The sequence below is a fragment of the Pithys albifrons genome, chromosome 4, assembly GCF_047495875.1.
Source record: "Pithys albifrons albifrons isolate INPA30051 chromosome 4, PitAlb_v1, whole genome shotgun sequence".
NCBI lineage: Eukaryota > Metazoa > Chordata > Aves > Passeriformes > Thamnophilidae > Pithys > Pithys albifrons.
The window spans coordinates 77,569,864-77,595,306 of NC_092461.1; the positions used below are offsets into that span (position 1 = coordinate 77,569,864).

The window sequence follows — 25,443 nt, forward strand, 5'->3', positions numbered from 1 at the left end:
AGCTGCGGCAGCTCCTCCTCCTCCTCCTCCTCCTTCTCCTCCCTCGGCTCCAGGGTGGGCTTGGCCGCGGCAGGCGGGGTGCTCTGCCTTACCCTACGCTACCCTACCCTACCCTACCCTGCCGTGCCGCGCCGCCCCCCGTGTGCGATGGACTGGCAGGTGCTGACCAGGGAGCTCTCCCTCTACCTGGAGAACCAGGTCCGCGTGGGGCTCTTCGGCTCCGGCGTGGGTTTGTCCCTGATGCTGGGCTTCGGCGTCGCCTACGCTTGCTACTACCTCAACAGCATCGCCAAGGTGAGCGGGAGGGCAGCGGGACGGGCGGGCTCCGCAGGTGTCCCACCGACGGGGCACCGTCCCGCGAAGGTCACTGCGACCCACCGCCCGTAGGGCAGGCGCCGGCGCCCTTCAGGCGAGGGGCTCGGCATCTGGAATGGCTGGGGCAGCGGCAAGGGGGAGGACAGGGCTCCGCGGCCACCTGGTCCTCACACCCCGCGTCCGCCCCTGGAGGCGCCGATTCGGGGTCCCGGGCGGCAGAAATCCCGCACGGCCCCGGGCAGCACAGCCTCCCCCGCCCGCCGAGCCTGCCCCGTCCGCCGGGGCCGCCGGCGACCCCCGGGACCACCGGCCCGAGGTGAGGGAGAGCTCCCCTGGTCGTGCCGGTCTGGGAGGGTAAGGGGCTCCGGCCTCGTACGTCCCCAAAATGCAGTTGTACCAGGGAGAGGGCTTGGCTGGATGCCATGGTTTGGAAAGAGAGGTCAGGAACCCTTCTTCCACAACATAAACCCGACCTATTTGGTTTGCTAGTAGGACAGGTGATAAAGTAATTTTGCTGCCCTTATGTCTGCTGTTGGTACCATCCTAAGTACCTCTGGAGCTACTGTGGCAGTGTTTTGGGGGCTGGGGCACTCTTGTACATCCTCATCAGTAATGGTTTCACAGGTAAATTAGGCAGTCGAAAATTACTTGCATACGGTGAGCCTGATCAGATCTAAAGTGGCCCCGTGGTGAGAGCGCCTCGTTGAATGCTTAATCTGCTGAAAATAAGCATATCAAAAGGTTTTTGACTCTGGAGGACCTGAGCGTTGCCACAGTCCTTCAGAGAACTGCTGGGAACATAGCCTTCCTCTTCATCGAGAAGAGGGTGCTTGATTTTGGTCAGAGGAGAAAAAAGAAGGGAGGATGTGCCACTGCTGCTGTTTATATGTAGTAGTTTTCCTCAAAGCAGCTGTTTTTTGCCATATTAGTGCTTGCATGTTGGAGAGTCACTGTAAAATAGAAGTTTAAGAAATATGGTTGCTAAAATTTGAGATGTTTGGTATACAGGGATTTTTCCATGTTAATTGGTATACAAATGGAAGCTGTAAGGAAATTGTCTGCATGCAGAGCATTGCTGGAGATGAGGAACCAGTGCAGCCGTGTACTGTAGTATGACATGGGAGGAGAAGTGTCCTACTAGGTTAAAACAGGTACTGCAGGTGCACGATCAAAGGGCACACATGGATTAAGCATCAACTGTCTGTGTGGATCAAGAAAGTGGACTCAGTAAAATCTTTCTTGTCTGCCAAGAAACAATGTGATTTTGATTTGTCAGTGAAGATACAATGCTGGTAGAGGTAGCTCTAGATCAGTGCATTATTAGAAATAGGTAAGGAATCCATTATGTTTAGTGGGTTTCAGTTTTCAGTTGGCCATTTTGGCATTTCATTTAGTTTTTGTCTACTTACCTCTTTACCATGAAAGGAAAAAACATTGAAAGTGATTTTATGAAAAAAATCACTTCACTGGTAGAGGATTTAAACAGTCTTTCATTTCTTTCTTTGTGTTTTAGTTTATTTTATATGAATGCCTATGCCTGACTGTAGTCTCTCTTCCTAGAAACCCCAGCTGGTGGCCAGCAATGACCGTTTCTGTCGCTTTCTCGAGGAATATTGCCCTGTTGTGACGGAAACTTACTATCCCACGATTTGGTGCTGGGAAGGTCGGGTACAGACGCTTCTGCGCCCCTTTATCACATCTAGACCCCAAGTACAGTACAGGAAGTAAGTGCCTTTTTTCAAAGTGATTGATTTGATATGCAGCTGTGATGTTACTCCGACAGTGTAACATCTACTGTTATTGCTCAAGTTTGTGTTTGTGTTTTTTGCTTTATGCTCATCTTTACCACTCCTTCATAAGCTTAGAACTGTCTTCAGCATGAATTTAATATGCAGTAGGTTTTAAAGGACAGTGTTCCCAAATGGCTGTATTTTAGCTCAAAGAGCTTTGGAGCACTGAAATATTGGTGACAATATAGGAACTGATGTGGTTGTATGCTCACAGGATTACACAGTGGTTGAGGTCAGAAAAGACGTCTGGAGGTCACTTTGTCCAACTGCCTTGCTTAAGCAGGGTCACCCAGAGCAAATTGCCCCAGATCATGTCCAGGATTTCGGATTTCCCTGAGAACGGTGATGCACAACATCCCTGGGCAACCTGTGCCAGTTCTCATTTACCCCCACACCGAAACTGTGTCTGTTGATGTTCAGAGGTAACTTGTGTTTCAGGTTGTGCCCGTTGCCTCTTGTTCTGTCAATGGGCACCACAGAAGGGAGCCTGGCTCCATCCTGTTTGCACCCTTGCTTCAGGTGTGTAAACGCATTGCTAAGTTCCCTGTGAGCCTTTTCTTCTCCAGGCTGAACAGTCTCAGCTCTCTCAGCATTTTCTCATAGAAGGCAGGCTCCAGTTCCTTCATCATCTTCGTGGTCCTCTGTTGGACTCCAGTATATCCATGTCTTCCTTGTATTAGGAGTGCAGAGCTGGACACAGCACCCCAGGTGTGGGCTCACCAGTGCTCCACAGAGGGGCAGGATCACCTCCCTCGACCTGCTGGCCACACTCCTCCTAAGCCTCCAGGCTGTTGGCCTTCTTTCCTGCAAGGGTGCATTGTTGGCTCACATTCAACATGGTGCCCACGAGGACCCCCAAGTCCTTTTCTGCCATGCTCTTTTGCAGATGGTCAGCCCCCACCCTGTACTGGTACACAGGTATTTCCTTCCCAGGTGCAGGACTTTGCACTTCCCCTCACTGAACTTTGTGAAGTTCCTCTCAACCCATTTTTGCAGCCTGTTGGGGTTCCTCTGGATGGCAGCACAGTTATCTGGTGTGTCAAATATTCTGGTGTTTGAAAGCTATAATTTTGCAAAGGTCATGCAGTCACTGTAACTGTCCATGAAACCAACGTATTCTACCTTAACCATAGCATGGCTGCATTCTACCTTGTTTTGAATATACAGAACTTCTTGGATTTTTCAGAGTAACTTTTACCTGTGGGGTTTATTCTGTGTTCTTTGATGCCTAAATTCTAAGAGGGAAAAACCCCCTTATATTTAGTGTTTGCCCTCAGCTGATCTTTCTCACACAGAAATGAGACTTAGCCTGGCAAATGAGGGATTTGGCACAAGACCTAAGGAGAAGTACTTTTATGTGCCGGAACCTGGATTCAACACAAGTTGTTTCAGCTCTGCTTGCATGGTAGAATAGATTAAGCATTTAGCAGTCTCCCTTAGTTTTAGTAACCGGGAAACATTTCAGTGGCATGGCCATGCCCATTTTTTCTAGCCATTCTTGTATATTTCTTTTTCAAGGTTTGTGAGGGAAGAAACATAGTTCCATGGGGTAGTGCTTTTTTGCACCATTTGAGATTGTGTTGGCAGTACACACCAGTATTTCATTTACTTCCTATTACTGAAAAAGGGCAAAGCTGAGCTAGAATCAAGCAAGGCTGATTACCTTTAAAAGCTGGAGTAGTTGCTACCAAGCCTTTCAAATGGAAAGGGAGTTGCAAGGTAGGCTTACATTGTGGTAGTTCCTACACCAGCACTCTCAAATGTCTTCATTGCCAGGAAGAGGGAAGATGCTGTATGTTTCTGACATTTTTGTTGTTTTTTAATGCATGCTTAGCTTCGTGAAATGTTACAGTGTTTGTTGCATTGTTAAGATTCATGGTTTAAGAGTGCATTCTAGCAAAGTTTGTGGAGATATGGGGTGAAAGATACAATAGTATGTGTCTGTGTTCCACATGTTTAAAACATAACAAAGTGCCATCCATTATACACTCTGCTTCTTCGGATAAAGAGAAAAAAAATGCGATAAAGGTTTCTCACTTTGCCAAGTGTGCTATCAAAAGATTCTCAGATGATCCAAAGAAAATCTGCAGTACAGAAGCCTATATAAAACAGAAGTCAGAGCCAAAAATCACATTAGTTACAGACTTCCAGTACATCAGCAGCAATTTATAAAAGGCCAGCTCTTCATTTACTGTGAAAAGGAATTACTCCACAAATTAACTGTTCTAACCCTAGTCAGCTGTGTGACTCTTTCTGAGTAGTAGACATGCAGACTTGTTTAGTCAGGTGGCACTTTGAGTATTAAAATACAATGAAAAATGCAGAATTCATACCTGGTAATTTGTACACTGCAAGCACTCTTAATAGCTTGTATGTATTTTTCAATCTAATCAGTGTTGTCTTGAAATGTGCCTTTCAGTGAGCTCATTAAAACAGCAGATGGAGGACAGATTTCGTTGGATTGGTTTGATAATAATGACAGCTTATATTATCCGGATGCCAGCACAAGACCCACCGTCCTGTTATTGCCTGGCCTGACAGGGACAAGCAAGGAATCCTACATCCTTCATATGATCCATCAAAGCGAAACACTGGGATATAGGTGCTGTTGTATTTCATTGCCAGTATTTTGCCATTTTCTAATAGGATCAAATATAAGTATGTATATGTGTCAGATGCCTTCCAAAGTCAAATGGGATCTAAATACATTAGTTTATGTAAGAATGTGTTATTAGTAATAATAATCACAGTGGAATTATGTAACAGGCAAATACATTTGGAAGGGCTGTTTTAGTATCTACTGCCGTGCCTCAGGGATTGCAGCTAACGCAAGCTAAGTCTGCATAAGGCTTTCGCTGCTGCCTCTTAAATTATGGTATCAGTATCTGTGTTAACCTTTACACTTTCTAGAGAAGGAGCTTGTATTCAGCTCCAAGAAAACTTGTGTGGATAGGTTTCTGGCAGTAGGCCTTAGAGGGGGCCAGCTGCTGAATGCCAAAATTGCTTGATTCACCAGCCTCAAATTCCTGAGTACAGAAAGGAGAGCTAGCCTGCTCTCACTGTTGGTGTTTAAGGTGGCAGTCTGTCACCTCTTAATTGTCACTGCGTAATTTAGTTTTGTTCTTAAGGCTTCTTGTCAGAGTTGGGTAAAATAAGTGGATTAGTCGATGAGTAGACTCCTTTATGTAATCATTTTGCTGCTGCTGCACATCAAAATAAGTTGTCATTGTTCCAGAATCTGTATTTGGAATATTACATTTTGTCTTTGCAGATTGGCTTCTGGTACTGACTATAATAAGTTCTTCAAATATGTATATATGAGCCTTTATCTACATGTCTGGCTATCTCTTCTCTGTTTGGAGGTTTGGATAACTGCTTTACTAAATTATGAAAATAAAGCAGCACTTTAACTGTTCAAAGTACTTTTAAAATCACTTTAAAACTTACAAGTAAAAAATGTCAGAGGTAGCCATGAAATCAACAACTTGTTACTATTAAAGTATTCCTGAGAGTAATATCTGCATTTGATCACCGGAGAAAAGAATGTATAGCATTAAAAAGGAGACCTTTACATCAGATTTCAAGAGAATGCTGTAATTTTATTTTCAAACAGCTACATTTGAGAAAAATACCAAAATAAGTATTTTTTCATGCCTTTAACCCATCTGAAATATATATCTATTATTTAACAAAATTACTACAATGAGATGGTAGAGTAATAGAAACGAATGATTTAATAAGAAAGTATAGATCCTTAAGTCATGATCATACTGCTAGAAGATTCAGAGACTCCCGCCAACATAGAGAGAACGGAAACTTATGCTGTAGCAGACAAAAAATAAAATCCCGTTCCCAAGAACCTCCAACTTAGATGCAGCTGCCATTATAATTTTGATTTGGCTCGTTTCTTGCAATTTAATACAATCACGTAGCTTTGGAGGATGTCTGCACAGAGCTCTCTGACGTTCTTTTTCAGAGCACAGCTTTAGGCTCAGCCCTGCACTGGCAGAGCTCATGGCAGAATGCAGGCAGGACATGTCTGTGCCATCTTCAGGTAAACCCCGGGGGTTCTTCCTCTGCAATCTAACCTCGACCAGCAAACCAAAGGGTTCATATAGAATCCCATTGACCTCAGTGAACTTCATTTTTGTACAAAGCTTGTTTGACACAGGTCAGGATGTAGGATCTGTAGGTTTGTAAATTTTAATATGCTGAACTTGTTCATAGAACTGGCTCACTTTTCTTTATGCATTTTCCATTTTTTGTGTGTTTAAGTTCTCTTTTTAATGAAATGTACAATATGTATGATTGAATTTACTGTCTCAATTTTTAGATGCGTGGTTTTTAACAATCGAGGAATTGCTGGTGAGGATCTTTTGGTAAGAATGACTTCTAAGATAAACATCTCTCACTTAAAAGTGGTATATACGGAATCACTTATGTCTATTTGTACAGCTGGATTTAAATGAGAGAAACTCACAGCATGTATTGAAAGTGCAGAGAAGAGAATCTATCCATCTGGTGGATCAGTCATTTGCCAATGTTCATCTTTTATTTTAAAACTCTAAGAGGTCAGTTGGTCAACACATTTTTTCTGAGCATTACATTTTCTGAAGTATTTTCAGTTATTAATATCTGTAACATTTAAAGGAACAATCCTCACACTTTTCTTTTGAAAAATACTACAGTATGTTTAACCACACAAATCCAAATATAAGTAATTGCAATTAATTTCCCAGTTGACAGTATGACTTTAAAATAGATTTTTGATATAGTTAAAAAGTTGTGCCATTAAAACTGATCCATATTATGTGTCAGTGAAGTAATGAACCAGATTTATATGGATAGCCATATCGTAAAAGTTAAATGTGTTCGTGTATTTTTCTCAGCAATTCTGACACAAAGTCAGCTATGGAAGACATGTTTTTTGTCTTTGGGACAGACATATGATGTTTGCTTAGAAATAACTGGCCATTCCTCAGATGAAAAAGTCTTAAAGCTAAATTTGCTGCAGCGAGAGACAAGGCATGATGAAATATTGCTGAATAAGCTTTGTTTCTTCATATGCGATTTGTTGACAGTTCTGCAGCTGGAATGAATGTGCATAATACTTGGTATTGTTTTGCATTTTTAATCCCCTAGTTTCAAACTTTAAAAAGCTCAAAATGTTTTCCCATAATCAGATAAAGCATTTCAATGCAAACATTGCCATGCTAAGAGTAGTTTTCTGCATACTTTTGCAGATGGATCTACAAAGCAGTTTTGTGACACACAAAGTCCTTATTGATGAATTTCTGAATCATTAAGAGAAAAGATCTCTTGTTTGGATGCATTGTGTGTATTTTACTGTAATCGGATTTACATCTTTAAGCTTTATAAGATCTTGCAGTGAAGCAAACCAGCTGAAATTATCACGTTTTCTGCAAAGGGGTTTCTACATTTTAATATAAAATCCCTAGTTAATGAGTTTGAAGCATAGTTAAGCACCACAGTAGAAATTGGTTATGTAAATAGTTCTTTTTCTAGTCTCTTTAAAGATAGAAAATAAACTTAGACTAAATAATAGTTACTTGAAGATTGCTGTTCTCATTGGTTATTGAAAGTTACTCTGAATTATTTGCTATATGGAATAATCAAATATTAAATTGACCAGAGACAATGTGAGCTAAGAGGGTGTTTTAAAACCTTCATACAATGAATGGAAAGATAGATGTTAAATTGTCGTGAATTAACTGAAGTTACAATGCAAGATACCTCTCTAGTTCTATAAACTTTTAATCAAATACACTTTCACTTAGAATACATTAGACCCTAGTTACCAAAAATAATTTATATTTCCTTGTAAATTTGACAATTTAATTAAAATAAAACACATTCACACTCTTTATAATTAATAGGATGTAAAACAGTGAAGAGTGATTCATGTGGATGAGAACTGGCAATGCAACATAAATTTCCGTTTTAATTATCCAGATTTAGCTTTTCCTCAATTGTTTTAATCTTAAACTTCAGTATTTCAATTTTCTCATTAAATGTATTTTAAGTCATTAGTTTCATCTAATTAAACTTGTTAAAATCACCTACAAATAGCCTGGCTGTTTAACTGATAGCAATTTAAAAAAAGCACCCTTGAAATACATTGTTGCTTCAGACAACAAACAAGTTTCATTAACTTATAGTTACGCATTTTTATACTTAGGTTTAATGTTTATACTGAATTTTAGCAGGTCACTCAATGACCAAGATCACTAACATGTTACTAGCAACTCTTAAGTTAAAAACTTTCTTTTGCTGTGGATGAAATCTGGACAACACGGTTAGAAAAAAACTTTTTTAACTGTGATTCTTATTGTACCTAAATGGACTTATCTCCTTTATACTGCTCCAGATAGTTGCTCAGATTGTGGCCTATTCCAGATGTCTGTTCAGATAAGGTTCAAAAGCTGTACTTTTCCTTCAACAGCAGGGAAGGGGTTACCCAAATCTTAGTGATGCCAGTGGAGATTGTTCCTAGTCTCAATTCAGGATTTAAAGTCGCTAATGATAGACAAAGAAAGGATAATAGGTGTGTTTCATTCCTTTAGTTAATAAGATATTTTACGAAATTAGGTAAACGGCACAGGGGGATTTATTTATCTATTTATTTGATTGTATTGTATGTAAAATCTAAATATTGGTTATTTTTCCAATGCTGCCTGTAAGAATTTGAAGTCTAGTATTTTCTTTTGCATTTGAAGGTGGGTGAAGATGGTAAAATTGTCATTATAAATTCCTTTTCTGTAAATCACAGCCTTTATGATATGTTTTCATTTCCTCAGGGTATTTTAAAAATACCTCGTTCCAATCTAGTTCTAGATAGTTTAGGTCACTGCTCTCTGTTCAGATTTCACCTAATGACCTGGGGGTTGCAGATGCTGATGATATCTGTCACCTCTTTTATTTTGTAGTGATAACAAGTATAATTCCTTTGCAAACCTCCTTGTGAAACACTCTGGGTTTCTATTTGCCATTTAGGAAAGCTTCATTATAAATGCTAAATTTATCTTGTTACATAAATGAGCCACTGTTGAGTTTGCTTTGCCCTTAAAGGATAATACAAAAGCTTATGATGGCATTTTTCCCCTCTTGACTCCTTGTAGACACCAAGGACTTACTGTGCAGCTAACACAGAGGATTTAGAGGCCGTTATTCATCATGTACACAGCTTGCACCCCTCGGCTCCGTTCATGGCAGCAGGTGTTTCTATGGGAGGGTAAGGTTATGTAACACAAGGCTCAGCTTAACTGTGGTTTTAAAATAAGACTGTTGTAGCCTTTTAAATTACTACTCTGCAATATTTGTATTACTTACTGAACTGCAACTAACTTGGGTCTGCCTCCAACAGTCAATATGCAAAGACTTTTAGAAACCTCTTTGAGGCTTTTAATTCTGTACCAGTGAGGATCAAAATTAGCCAACATTCAAAAGTTGAAGGGGGTGGAGAAAGACAGGATACAATGACAGAGAGATTGACAGCCAAACAAGAAAGCAATAGAATCTTTGGAAACTATGGAGGCTGTCTTTGGAACAGAGGGATAAAAAAGAGGAACTGGAGCTAATATACCATGTTTCATAGCAACCTCTGAAATGACAAGATTTGCCTCCAGTCTGTTTGGGTTCTGCAGTGTGTGGGTAGATTAGGCTGGTAGAGATGTGGGTATCTGCTCTGTCTTGCTCAGAAGCAAGAAGTAGTATTGTTGAAAGCAGCATGGGCTGAGAGAGCATGTGGTATTAAGACTTGCTGTGTCCTGGATGCTCTCCAGAAAGCACAGCTAGAACAGACAATGACAGCACAGTTTCTTAGAAAAAAAATCACTGCTGGAATCTAGAAGAAATGTTCAGGCAGCCTCTTTAACAAATCAGAGGAGAATTTTCATTAGAAATACTACAGGCACAGTGGTAATGTCCTGAGACTTCCCTTCTCTCTGATAAATTTTATGGAAGGTGGGTGGATATGGCTCTGTATATTGACATTAATCTACTAATGACTTGTAGGAGCTTTGGAATAACTACATATTTGTTCAAGCAATATAGTTATTGATAACCAAATAATGAACTTGGAAGCTTTTGAAATTAGGCCAGTGCTTTTCCATTCATGTTCCATTTTGTAAATGTCTTCAGCATGAATTCATATAAATCTCTCCAGTATGTCAGTATTTTATCTTGCTGGGAAGCCCAAAATTTGACACAGTACTCAAAATCTCCCAACTGTCAAATCCAGGAAAATAATAATTTCCTTAGACCTGTTTGTTGTGCTCTTACTAAAGAAGTACAGCATGTCATTAGTTGTCTTCATTGCTGCAAGAGTGCATTGTTCTGTTTGCCCAGGTCTTTTTCAACTGCTCTATATCCAGTCATTAGTCTGCCCTAGGTGCTGGATTTTGATGTTAACCTTGGTTGAACTTCATGAGGTTTCTACCAACTCATTCTGCCTGTCAAGGTCCCTCAGACTGGCAGCCCCATCTTCCAGTTCAGCAGCCACTCCCCACAGTTTGACCTGCAGGCTTCCTAAGGGTGTATTCCATCTCATCATCCAGTTAGTGAAGACTTACACACGCAGTATTGGCCTCATTACTGCCGCCCTGAGGAACACTTATTAGTATCTGGACTAACCACTCCAGTTGCACTTTCAAGTTCCTGATCACAACTCCCTCAGCCTAGTGGTCTAGTCGGTTTTCCATGCATGTTGCAGGTCACCTATTCAAACCATGTTCCTCCAATTAGCTCAGTTGGTTAAAACTTTGTTATAATAATGCCAAGGTCATGGGTTCAATGTGGGCCACTGACTTAAGAGTTGGACTCAATGATCCTTGTGGGTCCCTTCCAACTCAGAATAGTCTGTGATGTGCAGAAAACAAGTTGACTACATGGAGACCACGGAGACTATTAAAAGCCTTACAAAAGTCAAAATAAGCAACATCCACTCCTTTCCCGTAATCAGTGAGTCATGAGTGAGCTCATCATAGAACACAGTCAGGTTGCTCAGACATGCTTTGCCCTTGGTAAATCCCTGCTGGCTGTTATTAGTCACCTTCTGTACCTTTACATGCCTAGAAATGGCTTCCAGGGGATATTCCCACAGGGCTGTGTTTAGGCACTCTGGCTTGCATTTCCTCCTCATTAAAATTCTTGTAGATAGATCGGTGCCTCTGTTTTGCAGGCATGAGAAACGTCCCACAGGTGCTGCAACATTTCAGAAGGTATAGCAGTTTCATGATGACATTGGCTGCCTCCCTCTGGAGCTTTGGTGCACTTCACCTGGACTCATTGACATGTCTGTTGCATAACTGCACCCTAACTTGATCTTCTGCTGCCATTCTCCCATACTCTGCCACTAGGCACAGGGAATCAGTAGGCCTGAGAACAGACCTCAGCAGTGAAGATAAGGAAACAGGTAGTCTCTCCTTTTTTGACAAATCTTTAGTCACTAGGTTCCCTGCTCCTTTGAATAGTGATCCCAGGAAGGAGAAAAGGCTGGTCCAGCCTGACTTAAGTTCTTTGGGAAGATTGTCTGGAAGCCATTTTCAAGCATATGAAGGATAAGAAGGCAACTGTATTCCTCAAGGACAAAGCATGCCCAGGTGATCTGATTGCCTTCTATGATGAGATGACTGGCTTCAGCAATGAGATGAAAGAAGAGGATGTTGTTTATTCTGAGTCTTGTTTGTACTAAAAGACTTACAGAAGCCTTTCTTGTTGCAGAAACCTTTGTTTTGTTGCCCTGCATACCCCTTGCTCATTCTAGCTCCAGCTGAACTTGTTTTCCTAACTGCATTCCTACATGCTTGGGCAATGACTTTCTCTCCCCAGCAGACCACTACCATTATACTTTAAGGATACTCCCTCCTTGAAATGAGCTAGGAGGGTTGTTTTCCTGCATGTGGCCTTCTGCTACTCTTGCTCAACTTCCTGCACATCAGCATTTTTCACACTTTTGCTTTATGTTTAGTCATCAGGGCCATCTCACCAGGGATCCTGCCAACCAGATCCCTTATCCAGTAAAATCCAACTTTCTGCAGCATTGCAATTCTGCCACTTACCTTCCCCACTTACTTTTCATCTTAGAAATCCACCATCAAGTAATCTCAGTGGCCAAGACTCTTCTGCATTTTCTCATACCTGACAGGTTTTTCCTTACCTGTGAGTAGCAAATCGATAGAATATTTTCCCCGTTTGGGTCCTTGATTGTATATCAAAAGATTGTCCTCAATACTCTAGAAATCTGTGCTGCTTGTGCCTTACTGTGACAGTTGATGTTTGGGATAGTTACAGTTCTCTGTACCTGGTAACTATAAGGGATGAAGGTTCAGTAGAAGCTGATTGTTCTGTGACTGGTACAAAAGACCAGGTCAGCCCTTAGTGTCACTTCTTTCCTTGGTATAACCTAATTAGGATATCCTAAATATCGGCAAAGCACAAAGGATCTGCATTTTGTTCCTGGCTTATATCTCACCATCACCACTGTGCAATTTTCAGCAAGGTGTTCCACCTTCCTCTGCCAGGATGTTCTTAAAATCCTGAACCAAAACCATATGCTTAATTTACAGAAAACTGAAAGAGTCTCTAATCATCCACGTGAGAAGTGTTTCCGTGCTTCAGAACACTTGCATGTTTAAAATTAGGCAGTAGCAAAAATCTCACCAGGGACATACTGTGAAAATCATCCACTTACCTTAATCTTACAGTAGATCTTATTATCTATCCCTTTTCAGAATTTTCTGAACAGCCAGAGTTCAAGAAGTGTTTGGATGACACTCTCAAGGACATAGTGTGACTCTTGGGGATGGTCCCGTGCAGGCTTAAGAGTAGGACTTGATGATCCTTGTGGGTGCCTTCGAAGTCAGCACATTCAGTGATTCTATGATAATCTGTATAGGACAGATTTGCCCTGTTAAGAATTAAGAAATATTCACTTCACAGACATGTAAATGTAAATGAAAGACCACTTGTTCTACTGATCTTCAATATGTATTATTTTGGAAAGGGACTTTATTTTCTAACATAAAGATTCCTAAACCTTCTCACTACTACGTATACTCTGTGAATGCTGTTACAGAAGTGGCTTGTTCTACTATTGCAACATTTTTTTAATTGGATTATTGAACTGCTGTCCTATGATCTGGTAGGTAGTGCATAGGGGTAAAGTCTGATAGCTTGCTGGTTCGTGATGTTTCTGCTAAAGGTTGCTGTCTCCTGAAGTATAGCAGATAAAGCCAAGGTGCAGAATGTTGGTGGTCCAGGGAGCTGTATTAACAATTGTAATATTTTGTGTCAAAGGCTTGGTATTAAAATGGTGCTTGTAAACTCTTGAGGTCTCAGGCAGTAAAGTAAGACTTAAAGCTTTACTGTTAGTATTATCCTTTTACATTTTCCTGCTATTTTGTTTTTTCTGCATTTGATGGGTCAGACACGTGTGAACCCTCCACTTTTTCAACACAAGTATACATTAGCAGTAGAGACTGTAAGTTGCAATTGGTCAGACAGAAAGACAAGACTTAAGTCATTTATTTGGCTCATAATTTTGTGTCTCTAGTTTTATTTATTATCCAACACTTCACAGTTGTGTTCTCTCATATGTTTGAGGTGGGGTAATGGCACTACTTTCAACTCAAATGACTTCTCCGTAGTGAGGCAGGTGTGCCAGGAGCAGCTTGCATTTTTCAGGCACACTGATCAGATTTAGCACATTGGGAAGACCAAGACCTTCTATGATGGTAAAACTTACTAACAACTTGGGAATACCTGTTCCATGAGTAAGAATCATTTGTTTGACCCTTTCCTCCCCCTAGTGATATGAAAAAAACTAGTACACCTTTATTTCTAAATGCACTCCTACCCACACCCTATGAGGTGCACCAGTCTTCTCTCTGAGGAGAGAAAAAGTCAATTTAATGAGTGATGTGTTCATTACATTGACTACCTTTTAGGTGTACTAGGCACAACTGCAGGGCTGATAAAAGAAACTATTGAAAAACAGACAAAAAGGTGGCTTACTGTTATATTTACTCTAAATTGAAGCAATCAATTTGATAGTATATATGTTTCTGTTTTTCATTTCTGTTTGTAGCATGCTTCTTTTAAATTACCTGGGCAAAACTGGCAGAGACACTCCTTTAATGGCAGCTGCAATTTTCTCTGCGGGTTGGAATGTTTTTGAATCTGTAGAATCTCTGGAGAAGCCACTAAACTGGCTTCTTTTCAACTATTACTTGACCACTTGTCTACAGTCCTCTATTAGCAGGTGAGTTTCCTTCTGAACTATTTAGCAAGGTGGAAGGATGTTAGCATGAAATCTACAGCAGGTATAATAATATTGATGAAATTAATGCTGTAACAACATATAGCTCTCCTGTGTGCATTCTTTGGTAAGTTTTGAAATAAAAAGGATCTTTGCAAGAAAGCTTAAAGTAACTAAATTTTAGTAAAGTAACTAAAGTAACTAAATTTTTCTGTTTCCCAAGGGACTCAGCACAAGCCCAATGTACTTTTGTATTCATGGATGAAGTAAAGGGGTTTTTAAAATTTTTAGACGTGTACATACTGACTTAGAGTATATATGGATATATACTAATTCTTTTAAGTTGGTGTTAACTGCGAAAGCATAGAAAGGGCTAGTTCATCCTTTGCTTTATAAAACTATTGTTTCTTTTATACTCCCAAATATAAAGTTCTCCTGTCTTAAAGCCTTTCTCATGGTTTGTGCAGATTTTTACTATGTTGCTGGATGTGCCTGCATATGAATGAACAATTGGTCTGCTCTTGGATTCCAGACAGATTTTTAATATGACAGTATTAAAAACAAGCATGTTCTTGTTAGAAAGTTATTTCTATAGATGTACCTATGAAGTAGAGGACTTCTACATATGTTTGCACAACTAAAAACAAGCCCTCTGATTTTTCTCTCCTTTTTAGGCATCGACAGATGTTGGAGAAATTATTTGATATGGATCTCGTTATGAAGGTATGTGAAAATGTTACTTCTGCTTTAGCAGGATGCTGTTTTCCAAATGCTGACATAGTTCCCTATTTGAATTCTGTACTTCAGGCTAGAACTGTTAGAGAATTTGATAAGCAGTTCACTTCAGTCATGTTTGGCTACCGTTCAATTGATGATTACTATGAAGATGCTAGCCCATGTCGCAAGCTGAAGTCAGTAGGAATTCCAGTGTTATGTCTAAACTCTGTGGATGATGTTTTCTCACCAGGTCATGGTAAGTTTAGGCTTTTTAAAATACATTTATCTGTATATGCAGTCATTAAGACAAACTACATAGGTTTGAGAATGAACTCAGATATTTGTGCAGAGGTGTATGTAAATGTTACTTGTACATAGGATCAAAACTTCCATGGATGGATCAGTCTTGCAGTTTACCTAAAGTCTAAGACGCATATAAAACAGCTGATGATGGAGAGACCTGATTAGTACCAAATGCAGAAGTATGTGGGGTGGCCTCATTAACCATTAATGGAGTCTTTACAGTCGAAACAAATAGGCACATTTAGGGTGTGAGTTATCTCACTGTAAGGAGGATGTCAGATGTAGTGCCCTCTCAGAAGCACCCATTTCTGTTCGCCAAGTATGAAGAGAACCTTTAAGAAGGAACTCAGATTCAGGTGTCTGGATTGTAGGCATTCAGAGTGCAATGCCAGTGAAAACAAGTATTCTTATTGCCATGTTTTAATCAGTCCCTATACAGAATGTCTGGAAGTTGCTTATGTTTCAGATGACAGGAAATCCTCATCTGTAGATCACAGTGCCACCTCCAGTGCCTGAAAATTAAAAGTAAAAAAAAAATATAAGTTAGCATGTAGGCCAAAATCTAGGGTAAGGGAAGAGATAGACACAAGGTGAGCTCCTAGAAGGAGACACAGTGAAATTAATAAGAATGTAATTGGAAGATGAAGCACCAATATCAGCTAAATAACAGGCTGAAAACTCTGTTTTCCATTTGCTTTCAATTTTCTACCAAACATGTTATCATTATGAACACTTTACTTTTGCTCTGAAGATCAAAACCCTGTTGCTCACTATCCTAAAAAGATATACTAGTGCCTGCTGTGTGTGTATTGGTTATAATGTCTGAGAAAACAGGGAGAACAAAAGCTAATGTAGAGTAAAACCACTAAAAAGAACAACCAGTTGAGGCAACAGTCTTCAGCAGTGAACACCTGACATCTTTAAAAATTAAATTAAAGCCCTTGATTTATTTCAGTTTTCTTCTGCCACCACAAGTGAACTGAGATTCTTGCAGTGAGTCATGAAACCAGTGTGAACAGGCAAACAGATTAGAACAACAATTGAGAAATTGGAAGAGACTCTTGGTATGTTGTACTGGTTTTCAGTTTGCAGATGTGCAACACATACAGAAACCCTCTTCAACGAAAAGCATGCATACTTTGCATGTACAATATAAAGAGGCCACAGCCACCTAATATGAGGGGAAAAATGATGACACTGGATTAGACAGACTACCTGTCCCCTACATTGGCTGAAACAGGCTTAAAAACCAGTAAGAACTGGGTCAACACAGCAATATTATTACACAATACTACATACACCTTTAACAATTTCCAATTCAAGGACTTTGTGAAACAGAGTTATAGCTGTTTAGTATTTACTAGCCTCTGTGCAATTTTTTTTCCCTTGAAATTGAACAGCTGCTCATTCTCTTACAAGCTTGTAATGGCCTGGAATTAAGAATGGATGGGCTGCGACCCTAAAGTCTATGTACAAATATAAAATATGACTAGTGATTCTGAAGATAGTATTTTATGAGTCTTATGACCCTGGGTATGATTATCCCCATCATACTGCAAGGTGGATGATCTGCTATGCCATGTTTCTTTCATGAAGCATCTGAGAGAGGGAACAATGGCTTCACCTCTGTTTAGCTCTAGCTTAGTATGTGGTTTGTGTTCTAAAGTGAAGTAGTAACAGTGGCAGGAGTAAGCTGCCTAGTTAGCATAGTAACAACAGCAGTGAACTAGACAGTGTGCCTCTGTTCCTGGAAGATTTGTTCACCTTTTCCAGCCTATTATTACTGGGACTGGGACATTTGTTAGCTGGAGGAAAGCTAGTGCAGATACTCCATCCTCTTTTCATTTTAGAATACAACGTCCATCTCTCAAGAACTAAGTATTGATCTGACCCCATGAAACTCAATCTGAACACAAGGAAACATTTTTTTTTACTGTGAGGGTGATCAAATTGTGAAGCATAGAGAGGTTGTGGGATCTCCATCTGTGGAGGCACTCAAAACCTCATTGGACACAGCTCTAGGAAACCTGCTCTAAGTAACCGTGGTTGAGCAGTAGTGTTGGACTAAATGTTCTCAAGAGGTGTCTTACAACCTCAAAAGTTCTGCAGTTGTGTAGCTTGACTAGTCAAAAGATTGAGTCTGCCAAAGTACAGCCATAGCAGGTCTCTCCACCCTTGAAGCTGTTTTTAAAAGTAACACAGCTCTTGGAGAACAGTGGGGATGGTTGCTTGTGTAAGATTAGTATCAAACCTATTGTGTGAATGCCTTAAAAGTCTTGCAGTGTAGAGGATGGTAAGGCGGAGCACTGCTTCTGAGACAAGTGTTAGAGTCTGTTCTAATGACTGTCATTCTCCTAAACTCTGGCTCCAACCATCCTTTCTACCCGAAAATATCTGGGTGTTTTGGCATTCATTTGTTCCTTGTTCACAGCGTTACTGCTACTAGCTGTAAACCTTTGTCCTTGTGGTGACTAGTTTCCCTTAGAAAGGGCTACCAGCACAATGTTAATTTACAGCTAATAGTACTTATATGTGTCTGTCCTTGGCTTCTTTTTTTTCATTTGTGCTGTGCACCCTCAACGTGAATCCATGTGCTGGCAGGAGACACAGAGCAGCCTGATTAGCAGCCTAGGATTTATGTCTGGTGCTGTAGTTACTGGAGTTCATTCATCTTGACACTTCTGCAAGCTGTTTTATGTTGGCAAACATAAAGGGCTGGTGTTACTCTTGGATGCGACTTTATTCTGGCAACTGGGTTGTTTTTTCTGACTTAAAAATGTGTGGATGCATGTGACAACCAGAGGCAGTTTTCACTCACAACTTTATAATGGATTCAAAGCCACAAAATTCATTCTCATCCATACCCCAGCCTTTTATTGACTTTGGAAACTGGTTATTTCATGTCTCATCTCTCCCAGTAATACCTACCAGCTTTTAAGCTCTGTTGTAGGTAGCTGAAGTTTCCAAGAACAGGGAAACAGGCCTAGAAAACTCATCAGGGAGAAAGCCATGCCAGAATTCCTTTGTGTTTAAATAGTCTCCATAAAGTCAGACACATCTATCTTCCAGTACCAGAGCTTGAGGGGTACAAAACCAAGTCTGCTTTGTCATTACAAAGTGTGGACCTAAACAGACATTTCCCTTAAAAAGTGCAGAGGATGCCTCTGTTCCTTCTTACTGCCTGATCATTTCTTCTCATGTGCTTTTTGGTATGCTTTGTACTTCCCAGCAGTTATTTTTAAATATATTGTGAAATTGTGCCAGTTGATCTCCATCCAGTGTTAGGAAGAAACAATTAATTTGCAGTCCTTCCTTAATGTTGCTGTGTAAAGTTCACAGAACTTGGGAGCTGAAGTATCTGTAGTTTAACTCTGGAATGCAATTCTTGTATTGCATAATAATAACTAATGAAAACAAATGCTTTTTTCATTGCATGACACTTCTCTCACCATAACTAATTTAAACAAGCCACTGCTTCAGGAAATATGTAATAAAACCAAGTCAAGGCTTTTATTTTGTAAATGTGAAAAATAAATCAGGAAGATGGAACAACAGCATTCATTATCAGTGTCACATTTAACTTTTCATCCAAAGTGGCATTTTTCTCCTCAGAGACTTTAAGCAGCATATTAGGCATCTGTCTTAAATTTCACTACACTAATGCTTAGCTAATTGCTGCTGGTGAGCATTGTGCCCAAGCTGGAAGCCTGCTCTTGAAGCTAGGTACCATGCCAGCTCCCTCCTGATCCATTGTGACAATTAAATGCATGTCTGAAACCCAGTTATATATTTTATTGAACTCTCTGAACCTTTTCTGTTCCCCTGAATCCAAACTTGAAGTAATTGTTCTTAGGTGTTACTTTGCATCCTGTTACATAAACAGGACTTTTGAATGAAGTTGTTGGGAGAGACCAAATGGCCAAGGAATGGTCAGACAGAAAACAATAAGGGTAAAAGCTTAAGGAACAGAGAGAAATCAACCAAACAATGGAACATTTGACAGCAGTGATTTATTTAAGCCAATGCTGCTTCACATGTATGTTTTTCTTTTGTTCTTTTTTAATTATTTTTGGAGGGGCAAAGATTGTACAACTGATTGGTTTTGAATGAAGGAATTCTGCATATATGTGTTTATACTGTGGGTCTGTGATCACAAATAACAGACCTGTGCCTGCTGGATCAAATTGCAGTACAAATTTTGGCCAGTAGAAACAAGTACAAGGTTACGTGTGGACAAAAATGAACAGTGGTATCTTTTGGTATGCAATCCTCTATCCTAGAGTGCATCACATTCAGTGCTCCATTCATCTGCCCTTTACATTGCAGAATTTGCTATGTTGCATTGAGGTTTTGTTTACTGGATGGCAAATGGTCTCTAGAAACAGTCTTAAGGGAAGTACCACACCACTGCCAAGCATCATTTGCATTTTGGCACTGGACACCAATACAACATACTCAATTCTCTTCCAAGAAGCTGCAGAGCAAGAAACTCTGCTGGGGAGGAATTACACTGATGAGTGGGGAGAACTTCAGGATGGGGAAGATGACACTTGTAAAGACCTGCACGTGGCTCATGCCTTACCTGGCACAGAAGACAACCAGCATCCTAGTGCAGGATTGGTGGGCTTTTAGGAAAGAGCTGCTGTAAGGTGTTTGGAGGCAGATGGAACACTACAGTATTGCCAGCCAGTCTGGGAATGAACAATCACAAACACACTGATTTGGGGGGTATGAGTATGCTGGCAACCTCTGAATGACAGGTATGCAGAGGTCACAGTGAGCTTTGTCTGTAAGGGCTTCCCCAGCTGAGTTGGCACAGCAGAGGAGACATTTTTTATCATCTCCCTTCCAATCCCACAGCAAGCAGTTTCTTAGCAGTTTGACAGTAGTCTGCCAAAATGAATTCTGATTATGTTTTTGCACATCTTAGCTAGTGAAGAGGTATGTTCAGGTCAGTAAGCAGTTGATCCATTAGGATAGATGGCGTTCTGCGATTACTGGAGGTCAAGTCTGTCTCTCCTCACACATTTCTCCCCATGCCCTTGTACAGAAGCCTATTTATTAGTCCCCTCAGTGACCAGGAAGACAGCTGCAGAATGGCTGTGGAAAGTGTGATTCATTGCCTGAAGCAGGATTGGGGTTTGTGTCTGATCCCTACTTCTCTATTGGGATTCTGTTTAACATGGCCCACATGCTACTGGAGGTAAGAGGAGCAGATGGCTTGGTACAGATAAGTGGGCAAATTCCTATGCAGTCAGCAGAAGCTGACATGAATTGCAGCTACTGTCTTTGTGCGTGGCCATGTGTTCATCTACAGAATCCAAGAGAGGGAGATCAGAGATTGCTGAGCAGATTAACTCAGGCACAACTACAGATGAGCCCTTGTTGAGTCTGAAAATGATGCATGTGTTGGATTGCAAGAAATAACATGCTGTTTTCTGCATCTCCTGTTTTCAGTCCACGCTGTTCCTAAGTCTAGGCTTTTACTTTATTTACCTTTCTTTTTAGTCTTGCCTCAGTACTGCTTTAAGAGGCCCAGATACTGCATATAGTATTTCAAATTTTCCAGCTGAACAAAGGAAAAGCCAAGGACTTTTTGTAGAGACAGTAAGAAGCATGGCTTCTTTCACCTATTAAAGAACTGGAATCACTTAGTAAATGCTGGAACATATAAAATGCCTGAAATTTTGAAAGGAAGGAAAGAGTGTAAGAAGTGGATAGCACTGAGTAGCAAAGAACCTCACGTATTCTGCAAGAGAATCCCCATTGCTCTCTGGAGCTCAGTCTGTGCTCCACCAGGGCATGGTCATGTACCTTGTGTTATGGGCAGGAACCTTGTAACACATTTATAAAAAACACTAACCCTGCTATGCAGACAGTTGGTTTAGCATCCGTGGCTATGTAAAGTTCACAGAGCTTGGCAGCTGATGGCTTGGAGTGCTGAGGGCTTGGAGTGGAACAAAGCATCTCGTTCCAGGCACTGCTAGTAAAGACCTCTGAGGCAGAGAGCGCTCCCCAGACTCTACAGGTCCAGTGCTTTGGCCCTGATCTATTTTAGGTTGCACAACTGTTTACCACAGTCATTGCACTCAAGTTCTCATGTGACTCACTCTGGCTGGGGGTCCTTTTTCGGATAAGGAAGGGGTTACTCTGTGCTCTTACTCTAGTTGCCGAGAACAAAGGCAAATTGGCATCTGAAGCACACAGCAGGAGTCTGCCAACACCCAAATGAAAGTAAGGCACATCTATAAAGAAGGCACTAATATGCAGGGGTAGTGACTATTCAAGGATGATGACCTTTGAGATAACAAATGTATAAAGAGATAAAGGAACAGACTGCTAGAAATAGGATGGAGTGGGAAGTGTCTCTGAAAGAAGTGCGGTCTGGAAGAGATGTGGACAACTGGGCCCTCCTTCCCCTCCCACACTGAACCTGATTAAAAATCTCACTTCAAAAATACTTCAAAATAAATGAGGAAGCAATAGAAATTTTCTGAATTACTTGCTGCTTTGTCCTGTAGTGCCAAGGCATTTTTACTTCAGCAGCGTATGGCTTAAAATCAGGTTTATTTTCTAGTGGAGTCATAAGTTTTTTTAGACAACACAGTGAAATTCCTGCTACTCCCTTCTTTTTGGACAAAGCATTTTTCTTTTACTGTGTTTTTTTCTGTCAATCCTGAATAATTAAAAAAGCTGTAGGATTTTTATTTTTTCCCTTCATATATTACTTGAAGACTGGAACTTTGAAAGGCATTCTTTACTGAAATGTATAGAGATGTCTGCTTATTCAGGAATTCTTTTAGCATACCTTAAACTCCAGGGGAGTTTGCTTAAAGAACTTAATTTTGATGGATCTGTGGTGTTTGCACTCTTGATATAAAGTTCCACTGCTATGTCAACCAGTTCATAGGACAGTAAGGTCATCCCATAACACCAAAACACCATTTTGTAAAGACATATGCTTGCTGTGTTGTCAGTCTGCACTAGCTTAACTTTTATTTTCCTTCACAAAGGGAATTGCCCAAGTGGTAGCATTGATTAAGCCACACATAATAGGAGGTGGTAGCATTGATTAAGTCACAATAGTCATAATAGGAGGCACTGGAGCGTCCCCTCCTGCACGTTTCCAGATCAGTGCATATCTCAGGTGCCATTCACTGATGACTTACTTTGAGCTCACTGTAGGCCTCACTTAAACGGCAACCTCACTGAAAGCCTCATCTGACTGTGTCTGCCACTATTCATATACTTGCATCAATGTGGGGAACCAGATCAGGAAGCTGAAAAAGAAAACTATCCCAGCAAAAGAAAAATCATTGTAGTATCCAGCCTAATAATCTAAATTCTAAATTAGATAATTTCTAGCAGGGACTGTCAGTAGAGAACCACTAACCTACTGGGTGACATGAAGCAGCTTTCTGTGCCCCTGTACAACTGTCCACCCTTCCACTTTTTCTGTTTACCTTGTGTATTAGATTATGAGCTCCTCGGGGCAAGCACCATCTCCCAGTGTGTTTGCACTGTGTGCTCTAAACATGCAGGTGTAAATGTATGGCAAATCAGATATAATAACCCAGAATATTCTTTAATATTAGCTGATAGGGTATCTTAGAGACCAAATCTTACTGTGACATTAAAAGGTTTGTGTGTGGAGTCTCATAAAAAGAATGGGGTTTGCAATTAAGGTCCCAGTTCTTCAGCTTTTCTAAAGTTGAATATTGCAATACCAGTTAAAAACTGCAGGCTTGATTGTCCTTTTACTTACACTGTTTATAGCAAATTCTAAGTATGCATTAACATGGGTGCTGTTTCATCAGTGGGACAAAGAGGAAGCTGAAGCTTTTAGAGTGTCCAGAAAAAAAAAATAAAATCACACAGATAAGGTGAGTTAATGAAGATAGAAATGGCTTTTAACACAGCTATGGTTCTACATCCTCTGGTACATTTAAGCATATGTTAACATTCTGCCTGTTTATTCAGACATAAATAAGAAACATTTAAGAGAAATTATTCAATGGCTGGCATTTCCTAAAAGGAAAAGGACTTAAAACTTTTTTCCCCCCCCTTTTAGCTATACCAGTAGAAACTGCCAAACAAAACGCAAACGTTGCTTTGGTTCTGACTTCGTGTGGAGGCCATATTGGTTTTCTGGAAGGAATATGGCCAAGGAAGTGCACTTACATGGACAGAGTCTTCAAGCAGTTTGTGCAAGCTATGTTTGAGCATGGAAATAAAATCTTTAGCATGTAGCTTTGGACCATTATTATAGCACAGTGGCACATTCTGACAAGGGCAGTTAAGCTTAGTGCACAAATTTTAACTCCTGTAAGCCAGCAAATGGATAAAGTCCATTACTACATGCAAAAATATTTTTGCCTAAGATTTTGTAGCAAGAAACTAAATATTGTGTTGTCACTTTTATATTTATTTTTAATATGCCTTACTAAGAATGACCTTAAATGAAAGAGCATTCTGCATACATCAAATTGCACTTAACCTAAACTATCAAGTAGAGAGATTATAATTCCTCAGGATTTTAATTTAAACCAGTATGTATTTAGATGGATTTTAATATTAGAATGGTGACACTCAAAATAGCTTATATTATCCTATCACACATAGTGCAAGTTGGCCCATTCCTTAAGGCACTGATAGTGAAAATCTTAAAATATGAAGACAAAAGGAGGGAACAAAAAGAAGCACTGATTCTTCAAATAAATCAAAATTTCAGCATGTTATTCTGTAGCATTAGACTGATACCCGCTTTTGCTGTTCTGCCCTGAGAGTATTCAGATTTAGGGCTGGTTATTGTTTTTTAGACTATGTCAATGCCATACTTGTCTTACATGATTATTTTTTAAAGAGCTAATTTATAGTCTTTACATATAACCAAAAGATTCCTTTAAAACAGTACTGTAATAACTTATGTAATTAAAAGATGTCCTGCATTTCAAAGTTTATGTAAACCTGGGTGTTGTCATATAAGTAATACATACTTCATATAATTGGTAAACTTGATAACTCAACCTGCTATGTTTATATTACTCTGCAAGAACATTTCAGTTTTAAATAATAAACTTTAGAGCATCAGGAAATTATTATATAATCTGCTTTAAATTAAAAAAAATCCAAGCCGTTTGTCTCTGCTATTGTTTCATATAATTTCTGAAAAGAATGTAACAAACTGTTTAAAGAAAGCTGGGCAGCTTACAAGTATGTGAGGCTGGCTGAGGCATCACTATCCTCCTCAGCCCTGACACACAGTGACAGCCAGTGTGGCCTTTGAGGAAAAAGGACAGTTGAATACATTCTGAAACTGTTGGAAAGTCCGAATTTAGGGCATACTGAAGTTTTAAAAAGGCTCTTAAGCAGCTTCTGTGGAGCTCTCACCTTCTGCTGACCACTGATTTGGGCCCAGCCACACAAGAGAAGTCAGCAAAGATGCCTCTGCATTTTTATTTTTATCTTTTGAGCAGGGTCAGCACAAGAAGAAAATGCGGTTAAAAAAAGCAAGTCAGGTCTTTTGTCTCAAGCAGTACGTGAACACTCCTCTTGTAAGGCATGTTTCCTAGTAACAGCAAAGGAAGAACAAAAATACTTTTTGTCTTTAGAAGAAATTGGGACATGCTATACGAGAGCTGTTTTGTAAGGTGGATGATTGAATTAAAAGAATTAGAAAGTGCTTTCAAATTTTGACTTTTAAGACAAACACTGGCCCTTGCCCAAATAATGAACTCTAACTTATTTTTTCTTTAATAAGGAAAATGAGAAAAGTGACTTGCAAAAGCAAAATGAAGTTTAATGCATGCTACTACAATACATGAAATCAGCATATTAGTAGGGTGCCTTATTTATTCTTGTATTCATTTCCAGGTTTTATGTTCATGCAAAAACAATGAGCAATAAACAGTGTATTTAGCATTATATTTGTAAAGTTGTTTGGGTACAGTACTGTTCAAAACTCCACATAAAGTATTTATAGAAATAAAACCACTTACATTAAACCATACCTTACTGTTTAAATAAAAGTAATATGATTAA

General features: G+C 39.9%; 1 protein-coding gene across 1 annotated transcript; it reads left to right on the forward strand.

Moving 5' to 3' along the window:
• Nucleotides 1–132: 132 nt before the first annotated feature.
• On the forward strand, nucleotides 133–25,443 carry ABHD3 (abhydrolase domain containing 3, phospholipase). The gene is made up of 9 exons (XM_071554689.1): nucleotides 133–294; nucleotides 1,876–2,039; nucleotides 4,525–4,707; nucleotides 6,439–6,484; nucleotides 9,245–9,357; nucleotides 14,212–14,385; nucleotides 15,057–15,105; nucleotides 15,190–15,355; nucleotides 23,474–25,443. Exons 1-9 carry the CDS (start codon nucleotides 148–150, stop codon nucleotides 23,650–23,652), a joined length of 1,221 nt encoding a protein of 406 aa, XP_071410790.1. The 5' UTR covers nucleotides 133–147; the 3' UTR covers nucleotides 23,653–25,443.